A 9,971-nucleotide genomic window follows, 5' to 3' on the forward strand; every position below is an offset into this window, starting at 1 on the left:
ATCAAAAAACACAAGTACGTAGATCATTTGCTACAACTGTACCAATTTAGAACAGGTATATCTTTCAGACACCACTGCAACACGACAATTATTTAGTAGAAGATAGTAGAAGAGGTGGGTACCATGTGGTGTTCGCCACATAAGGGACAGTGAACTGACAGTCACACATTCTTCCATTGTTTGGCTCTAACATTTATAGCAAATTTTAATACTAACTGACACCAGCCGACAATCATAGTACAGCACAACTCCGGAATGTTGGTTTGCACTGCCGTCCTTTCTAATTACACCCTAAACTTTGTAATTCATGGTGTAAGACAAGTAGTCTTTCCTGATCGTGGCTGTCCAATGATCGATGTCAACTTCTCCTTTATTACATGGTCTGCGTTTGCCATCACGATCATGTTGTCATCCATTGTCAGTTGTCAGTTGGTGCGCACGCACGCACGCACACACACACACACACACACACACACACACACACACACTGTCACACACACACACACACACACACACACACACACACACACACACACACACACACACACACACACTGTCACACACACACTGTCACACACACACACACACACACACACACACACACACACACACACACACACACACACACACACACACACACACACACACACACACACACACACACACACAGACACACACACACACACACACACACACACACACACACACACACACACACACACACACACACACACACACACACACACACACACACACACACACACACACACACACACACACACACATTAAATTAAGCTCGAAAAATTCTAAATATACTAGAAGAAAGTAAACGAAACAAGAGTACTTGCCTGCCAGATAGCAATTGCAAACTGACAACATTGTTGTGAAAAGAAGAAACATTTCTTGTTCTGCATCTTTGTTTTGAATAATTTCCTCCATTACTACATCGTGCTTTTTGCCGCTTTTTGCCGTGAAACGATCACGCAGGCAGTAACACGTGATTTATCGCTTAGTGTCACGTGTTGACTATAGCAAAACAGTGCGAGGCAACATGTTGTAAAGTAATTGATATCAAAACTGCGTGCAAGAAAAAAATTTGCATGACAATGGCACATGAGTTAGTGTTAGTTTACATAAGTAAACGCGGGCAAGAGATGACCTTCCACGTCCGGGTTCTTTTCTAACGTAGGCGCTCAACGTATTCATCTTTCCATTTGCTTAGTTAGCTGTTGCTACGGTTTTCACAAAATGTCTGCAGTTGATCCTAAATGGCAAAGTCACATGCAACCACGCTACCCCGGTCTGATCGAAGGATTACGAGTGAGCGGCACTGTACTAGACCATCTCTACCAGTCGGGACTGCTTGATGCCGAAGGACGTTCGACAGTCGATAAAGTGCAATCGAACACAGAACAAGGGAGGGTTCGCTGCTTGTTGGAATTGCTAGAAAGGAAGCCTCCAGGATCTTTTGAAAAATTTTGTAATGTATTGGACAAGGTTGGATATAAGCACTTGGCTGTTATGCTACGGTCTGAAAGTAAGCATACGTATAAAAATAAAATAATTATTAGAGTGTGGAACCTACGTCGTTGATATCAATCAGACATGATGTGTCGTGATTTTGGATTCTGTCATGGTCACGATATTAATTAAGCGCTTGCGCGGCTCAAAAACTTTTCTTGTTGAATGGTCTTCTTGCACAAAGCAGTGCGTGGGACATCCAGAAGCAGCTCAGTAAGAGCTGAGGCGAGTGAGCATGCGCGCTCTCCCAGCGTAGCTTACCTTACAACGTTTTCGTATATACGCGATTGCGCGACTGTCAAAAAGTTTTACTGGCACGAATTAGCACAAAAAGAGAAGCTTTAATTTTTGTGATTTTTGCTAACGCAACATAGAAAACACGAAACGTACCGTTAGTGTCTCTGTTCTCTAGTCGTTGTTCTACAGCTTGCACCATCGTAACTTTCTTGACTCTTTGCATTGAAAGCTTTGAATTTGCTGAACTGCATGGAGCTCAGCTCGCGCGCACAAATTGCAGGGTACACGCGCCCTTATTGTAGGTGTTGAAATCTGCTATTTCAGAGCTGCCAACTCTCTCGCATTGAGCGGGAGACTCCCGCATTTGGGACCCTTCTCCCGCCTACCCGCATTTGGCATCAAATCTCCCGCATTGACCATTGGTGGGTGTGACCAAAATAATGGGCGTGCCTGTTCTGTGTAGCTAGCTGTGCACTACAGTTTTAGTACATGCATGTGTACGCACATACTTGATATCCCAATATCAATTTCTATGTGCCAGCCCCTCTCTTCATTCGGCTCCTTCATAACATACTTTGTCAAAATACCGACATAGAAGGAGGAGTCGGTCAGAAGTGGAAAGGGGAGGGGCTGGCTACCTAATTACCATAATTATGTAAGAAGGCCACAAGAAAATAGAATTCAGAACATCCCAACTAGTCACGAGAATGTGCGTGTACTTTGTTCTTAGATTTTTATAAAAGGCAGTAGTATGTACAGTACAAGTTCCGTGTTAATTAATTAACTATTATGTTTAGTAATTGGTGTTGATACTGTGTGTCGCTAATTAGGCACTGTAATCAATCAGTTATAAATTTGTTTCACTATAATTAAATTAATTAATAGCTTGTACTCCAACAGGGCATGCAAATACTTAAATTTTGTTTAGATTAGTAATACTAGCAAACTAACTTCAACATTCCTGAAGAGACTATCATCACTGATCTCTGAGAAGCATGACAGGACATACAGCGTAATGTGTTGCTGGTTGAGTTTTGCTCTTATTGGATCAGGCGTTGTTGTAGATATGTAGATTTAGTTCGCTCACAACAACTTAGTTAAACCTTCGCGGAAACGTGGGACACCAAGATTAGTGCAAAGGAAATTATGGTACAACACACGCTAAAAATTCACGCTAAAGTCAAGATTAATTACAAATTATTGCGTCTAGACAGCTGAGGAATGATGATATTTGAGCAGCTGCCCAACCGCAGACCATGTAAGTTATTCAGTTTTCCATGATATTGCACAACAGCCGTAAGCAACGGATAATTGAACGCCTGAATCGGATAATAATTATTGAACGTCGAGTTCAGATAATTGAACACCGGATTCGGATAATTGAACGCAAAATACTATAGAAGAGCATGCGCAACCGAAAGTCTGTTTCCTGAGTTCCCGCGTTTGTTGACAGAAACTATTGCTACGTAATGCAACCATTGTTACGCGAATAGCTAAAGACAGAACACCATCGCTCGCCAAACACAATGCTAACCAAGCATTAGATTAGTAGTCTATATTAAATATAGACTAATAATATTACATAAAATATAGACTAATAATATTACATAAAATATAGACTAATAATATTACATAAAATATAGACTAATAATATTACATAAAATATAGACTAATAATATTACATAAAATATAGACTAATAATATTACATAAAATATAGACTACTAATATTACATAAAATATAGACTAATAATATTACATAAAATATAGACTAATAATATTACATAAAATATAGACTACTAATATTACATAAAATATAGACTAATAATATTACATAAAATATAGACTAATAATATTACATAAAATATAGACTAATAATATTACATAAAATATAGACTACTAATATTACATAAAATATAGACTAATAATATTACATAAAATGTAGACTAATAATATTACATAAAATATAGACTAATAATATTACATAAAATATAGACTAATAATATTACATAAAATATAGACTACTAATATTACATAAAATATAGACTACTAATATTACATAAAATATAGACTACTAATATTACATAAAATATAGACTAATAATATTACATAAAATATAGACTAATAATATTACATAAAATATAGACTAATAATATTACATAAAATATAGACTACTAATATTACATAAAATATAGACTAATAATATTACATAAAATGTAGACTAATAATATTACATAAAATATAGACTAATAATATTACATAAAATATAGACTAATAATATTACATAAAATATAGACTAATAATATTACATAAAATATAGACTAATAATATTACATAAAATGTAGACTAATAATATTACATAAAATATAGACTAATAATATTACATAAAATATAGACTAATAATATTACATAAAATATAGACTAATAATATTACATAAAATGTAGACTAATAATATTACATAAAATATAGACTAATAATATTACATAAAATATAGACTAATAATATTACATAAAATATAGACTAATAATATTACATAAAATATAGACTAATAATATTACATAAAATGTAGACTAATAATATTACATAAAATATAGACTAATAATATTACATAAAATGTAGACTAATAATATTACATAAAATATAGACTACTAATATTACATAAAATATAGACTACTAATATTACATAAAATATAGACTAATAATATTACATAAAATATAGACTAATAATATTACATAAAATATAGACTAATAATATTACATAAAATATAGACTAATAATATTACATAAAATATAGACTACTAATATTACATAAAATATAGACTAATAATATTACATAAAATGTAGACTAATAATATTACATAAAATATAGACTAATAATATTACATAAAATATAGACTAATAATATTACATAAAATATAGACTAATAATATTACATAAAATATAGACTAATAATATTACATAAAATATAGACTAATAATATTACATAAAATAAGTTTTATGTCATAACTTACTTACAACTGAATGAACCGAGTTAAAATTTAGACTAATAATATTACATAAAATTGAATATTAGAACTGTTTTTATATATTTTTATATAAATTATAAAATATAGACTAATTATTTAAATATATTAAATTATTTATAAAATATATATTTATAATATATATATTTTATAAATATTTTTTAAAATCTATAGAAAGTCTATAGATTTATTTATAAAAGATAATTTTATATATTTACATATATAAAACCGCACAGTTTGATAGTCCATAGTGCCTAGTGTAAACACTCCCTAATAATTGCCTTTAACTGTCATTTCTATTTTAACAAAAATCATGACATAACCTAGGAACAATCGAGATAGGTCAACCACCCACTGTGGTTTGGTTTTAATCTCTGCAGATTCTAAATGTCCTCAATTTAATTAATGAGCATGCAGCTGTTCTCATGCAATACCTCATGCAATACCTCATGCAATACATCGTGCAATAGCTAATCCAAGCCATTAATTTCCACCAATGCCACTGGTGATTTTAAGCGTAATATCTTATAGTCGCTATGTTTTCAGATGATATATTAATTAATATTGTTGTTCAAAAATGGCTGTTAGAGGTATATATAAGTTATCGTCATGAAAAATTGACTATTGAGAAACACGTGTCTTACAGTAGGCAAAATTCACATTTGGTCCTACACAAACAGTTACTTCTATTGTGCGTGCGTGTGTGTGTGTGTGTGTGTGTGTGTGTCTGTCTGTCTGTCTGTCTGTCTGTCTGTCTGTCTGTGTGTGTGTGTGTGTGTGTGTGTGTGTGTGTGTGTGTGTGTGTGTGTGTGTGTGTGTGTGTGTTTTCATGCTTGCTACATACACAGTTGTAGATGTTGAAAATGATAGATTTTGAAAACTTGTGTATAATTTGCAATTCTGAATTTGTCAATGAAGTTAACTATAGACTTGTTCCATGTCAGGTGTATCTTCTGATCAGACCGAAATCAGAGTACCTTCAGCATCATCTGGAGTCAGTTTGACGGCAGGAGTGACAGATATCACCGATGGCAATAATAGAGTAACGGTCTATACTTTGTGAAGAGTGAATTGTTACTATTATACTTAAATATCCATTTTTGTGATTTCCAGCCTATTCCTCCCATGTTAGCTTCTCAGGGCTGGAAGTACGACGTGTTTTTATGTCACGCAGGCGATGACAAAAAAGACTTTGTCTATCCATTATACAAGGAGCTCAAGGAGAAACATGGCATTGTTTCGTTTTTTGATGCTGAATCTTTGCCAGAGGGAGGCATGACACAGAAACTCATTGCTGAAGCCATAATACAGTCTCCTCTGTTTGTCGTTATACTCAGTCATGAGTTCAAGGGAAAACCCTATCCTGAAACAGAAGTTAAAGCAGCATTTGAATTTGACGAAGATAAAAGTGATTCACGTAAGTTTGACTCACGTTACAAGAAGATCATACCAGTATTTTACAAGATTACAGCCACCGCTTGCAGCGAATCTACAGTCACAATCTTAAAAAAGTTGGCTCGAATTGCTGGCATTAGGAAGAAAACTGATGAAAACGATAGTAGTTTGGTAACTCGCGTTGCGGAAAGAATTCGAGAACATGTTGAAGGCCAGCGTGATAATGGTAATTATTTTATAAGCTAACATGCAGCCGTCTGTTCTACAATATATATGTTTTTGAAATGTATTCAGGTGAGATAAAGGTACTTCCGGAATTATCATCTGTTCGTGCACAGATAAAGAGGATCTTCGAACTTGACTGAAGGACGTAGGACAACAAATTGTAATGTACGCAGCTGATCAATACGTGCGAAAGTTTGGATTAGAGGCAAACTACATGTTTTCATGCTTTAATAATCAATTAGAACAAACATTACGTTACTAGGTTACATGAATGAATTTGATGTGCTACTTTGGAAAATACAAATTTCATGCGAGTAAATTGACTGTAAGATTCAGAACAGCGTCCGAATTATGATTGATATTCTGACGACCCATTCATAAAGAATTTGTTCTGACAGACATTAGATCCAGTGTAGCAAGATATATACTGTCAATCCAGAAAGTCTTCAAGATTACACTATTTCTCATGGTTACCCGATTTTAAATAATCCATATTTTCATTATTATAGCCTAAATTTTAACGCTAACTTTAGGTGGGAAACAGCGAGATGGGCAGAAATATCAAATTGACACTTTGAAGGTCCAGGTTTATTATCAGAGCAGCTAGAACCTTCACCCCTGCTTCTCCTAGATACAGTTGAATTAGATAACGTCAAGTCCTTGTCAACGCGCGCTACGCAGCGATCGACTTTCTTTGCAAAGGGTAAAAGAACGTTTTAGCACTTCAATCGTGCCCTCTCATCGGTTTCGGTTGTCGTCTTCTTTGTCGAACGGCTAGTTCGTTCAAGCGACATCTTTTACACGTCCTAGTGGGGGCGTGGTTGTAGGAGAAATGACTCAGAATTGCCATCAAGCACTCTAGGCAAGTGTTCTGCGTTCTGCGGCGTTTCAGATAGCTGAATTTAATCAAATGCAGTTATTTGAAACCTAGAGCTGTTACTGAGAAGGTAGGAAGACAAGAAAATGGGTGTCCGACGATTGGGGCCGTTACCACGGGCGTTTGACTGACTGTAACTCATACAGATCTTGGCTGACATGCAGGGTAACAACACGATTTGTAGGTAAAGAGTTGTTGATTAGCACTATATAAGTAACTAGGCTGAAGGATGCGTGTGTGCAATTTAGACGCTACTGTCCGGTGAACGGGGTATGCAAGGCTCTGCACTGTTTTCAATCTCACTCTAAGCAGAGAAGAGGTACAATGCTCTCTTATGGTGTGCTCAATTACAACTTGGATACCTACATTTATGATGTGGTAGGGACTGCGTTCAAAAACGAATAACTGAGAACTCGCGTCCGGAATATGATGGTGTCCGAGGAACAGGCTGCGCTCTAGTGGAGATTCTCTACAGGTAAGCGATCTTTCTTTTGGAGGTGTCTCTCGTTCCGTCTTATGTATAAGGACACACCAAGGATGGAGGGGAGTTATCGCATCACGAAACTCTGTAGACGACGTACCTGCATGAGAGTCCAGAATTACAGCTGTTTCCGGACCATACAAAAGAGACGAAAGAACTACAGAGACAAAGACGCTCAGCTTGGTGAAAGAATTGACAATTCTCTTGTGTCTAGAAATGCGGTCGAGTGACTCTGTATGACTGAGTGATTGGTGATCCGTGCTAGCATTTTAACTTTCAAAGTGCAATTGTTGGAGACAGTACTTCCAAGGAACTGGAAGGATGCATGGTACCATATCAATGAGATTACATTTATGACGGAGAACAATGGGAGATGGACGATGGGCAACCTCTTAATTCCGGTGACACAGCTAAAAGTTTCGTCTCTTGTAGCTAATGGTGTGCCCCTGTCATAGTAAGTGGAATGTAAGGTATAGAGACTTTCATATGAATCAGATATTAATGCCATATCAGCACATTCAACGTCTGCCACTGACTCCTCTGATGTAAGCTTCTTCTTGTTTCCTACTGGATCAGCATTCAAGAGGTATGACGAGCACAAGCCAGCATCTGGTAAGTGATCAGTAACGGCAATTCTTGTCACAGTATCAAAATAGATTATTTTGATACTGAAACATTCCCATTGGAAATCCCCGAATTGTGGGTAAGGCCTCGACATGGGTCAGTTGGACTGACGTCCCAAACTGTTCCATGTTCACTCTTGTCATGAACAGAAACCAACATCCTTCAAAACAAAGCTAATTGCAAAGTCTAAGTTGTATGCCTTTCTTCACACATACACACACACACACACACACACACACACACACACACACACACACACACACACACACACACACACACACACACACACACAGCGAACTTTTCCATATTGTCAATATTTATAAAGCAAACAAACAAATTTAGCAGCAGATCTAAAGTCTCTAACGCTAGTACATGCCATTAAAACATTTTAGTGTCTGTGTCTGTGGTTAAGGAGATGCCGTATTCTCTTTTTACACGTCACACTGTAACCTTACTCATATCTTTGTTATTTCAAAAAACGTATAGTCTAGCTAGCAGGGCTGTTCTTCAGAGACGTGTGCTGATCACATGTCATATCAACACCAGTTTCTGTAATATTTAGCTAGGAACCATCAAATAGTTTTGTTTCCACAAGTTAGAAGTGAATTTTCTCATTTTTTGCTGGAACATGTATGCTGATACTCAGCAACATCAGCCGTCAGAGTCAAAAGCGACAGTCTCACAACAGGCCAAATCTGCCAACATGTCTGTCTGTTTGTGTTTGTTTATGTGTGCATGCATGTATCGTGTGTGTGTGTGTGTGCACGCGCGTGTCTGTCTGTCTGTCTGTCTGTCTGTCTGTCTGTCTGTTTGTTTGTGTGTGCATGCATGTATCATGTGTGTGTGCATGCATGTATCATGTGTGTGTGCATGCATATGTGTCACTGTGACAGTGTGTGTCTGTGTGTGCGTACATGCGTGTGTGATAAATTAACACAAAACATTTGCATGACCCTTTCTCATTGCTCAGACACTGAAATGCCACTTCTCAGCATGGTACAGTCTCATTGTCTATCGACACGTACAGCTAGGCAAAGCTCGGGCCGTCGCCAACTGGCGTTGTCTACTAAGAATATGGAACAAGTGGCGAGCATACATACTAAACAGACAGTCAGAAAAAGAAGCAGAATGTCTTGCAGAGCAAATGAAGAGAGAACACAGGTGGGAGTGTCACATGTTGATATCAACATTTATCAAACGTTATCACAAAAATTTTGTTTTCAATTGTGTTATAGAAATGGTCAGGTGGCAGCCATTTTTGGTCGTCACTTGTACTTGTGTCGTTGCTTTTCCGCCTGGCAGACTTGGACCAGAAGGCGAGTGGAGAAAAAGGAGTTGGAAAACGTAATGGATCAGCACAGGCAAAAGATGTCTGCTCTACTGGAAGCTGCAGCAACAGGTGATTTCAAGAGCTTATAAGGACAGTGTTAGTTGTTGACAACACTGCAGAGGCGTAGGATGCAAACGATAACTGATCTGGTCTAGTGTGCGCTAAAGGGCGGGGCAATGTATTATTTATTTAATCTATTAATTATTAAATGTATTAATTATTTAATCAGATAAAAATATTAATTATTTAATTGGCTATA

At 36.4% G+C, this 9,971-nt stretch overlaps 2 protein-coding genes across 6 annotated transcripts in view; both read left to right on the forward strand.

The window, feature by feature from the left end:
* The first annotated feature begins 1,188 nt into the window (after positions 1 to 1,188).
* Positions 1,189 to 6,765, forward strand: LOC134196584 (uncharacterized). Of its 2 annotated transcripts, none has more exons than XM_062665758.1 (4): positions 1,189 to 1,537; positions 5,725 to 5,828; positions 5,894 to 6,401; positions 6,470 to 6,765. In XM_062665758.1, exons 1-4 carry the CDS (start codon positions 1,249 to 1,251, stop codon positions 6,538 to 6,540), a joined length of 972 nt encoding a protein of 323 aa, XP_062521742.1. In that variant the 5' UTR covers positions 1,189 to 1,248; the 3' UTR covers positions 6,541 to 6,765. The 2 variants fall into 2 exon arrangements, with proteins under 2 accessions (XP_062521742.1, XP_062521743.1); XM_062665759.1 differs by having other exon boundaries at positions 5,725 to 5,822.
* A 757-nt stretch (positions 6,766 to 7,522) lies between these two features.
* Positions 7,523 to 9,971, forward strand: part of LOC134196619 (coiled-coil domain-containing protein 191-like) — a 7,812-nt gene continuing 5,363 nt past the window's right edge. For 2 of the 4 annotated variants that reach the window (XM_062665812.1, XM_062665814.1), the window contains exons 1-2: positions 9,163 to 9,543; positions 9,618 to 9,781. The gene's annotated coding sequence lies outside the window, so the exon portion shown is untranslated. Of the gene's footprint in view, positions 7,597 to 7,659; positions 8,371 to 9,162; positions 9,544 to 9,617; positions 9,782 to 9,971 lie in introns of those variants that run through there. The other 2 variants (XM_062665813.1, XM_062665815.1) reach the window with 2 other exon arrangements.

This window comes from Corticium candelabrum, chromosome 21 (assembly GCF_963422355.1).
Source record: "Corticium candelabrum chromosome 21, ooCorCand1.1, whole genome shotgun sequence".
Taxonomy (NCBI): Eukaryota; Metazoa; Porifera; class Homoscleromorpha; order Homosclerophorida; family Plakinidae; genus Corticium; species Corticium candelabrum.

Bases quoted from the DNA above. Each gene is read 5' to 3' on its own strand.
- LOC134196584 (XM_062665758.1), top strand. From the start codon at position 1,249: ATGTCTGCAGTTGATCCTAAATGGCAAAGTCACATGCAACCACGCTAC. The intron at 1,538-5,724 runs GTAAGCATACGT...GTTCCATGTCAG, and splicing joins TGTTATGCTACGGTCTGAAA to GTGTATCTTCTGATCAGACC. The intron at 6,402-6,469 runs GTAATTATTTTA...AAATGTATTCAG, and splicing joins TGAAGGCCAGCGTGATAATG to GTGAGATAAAGGTACTTCCG.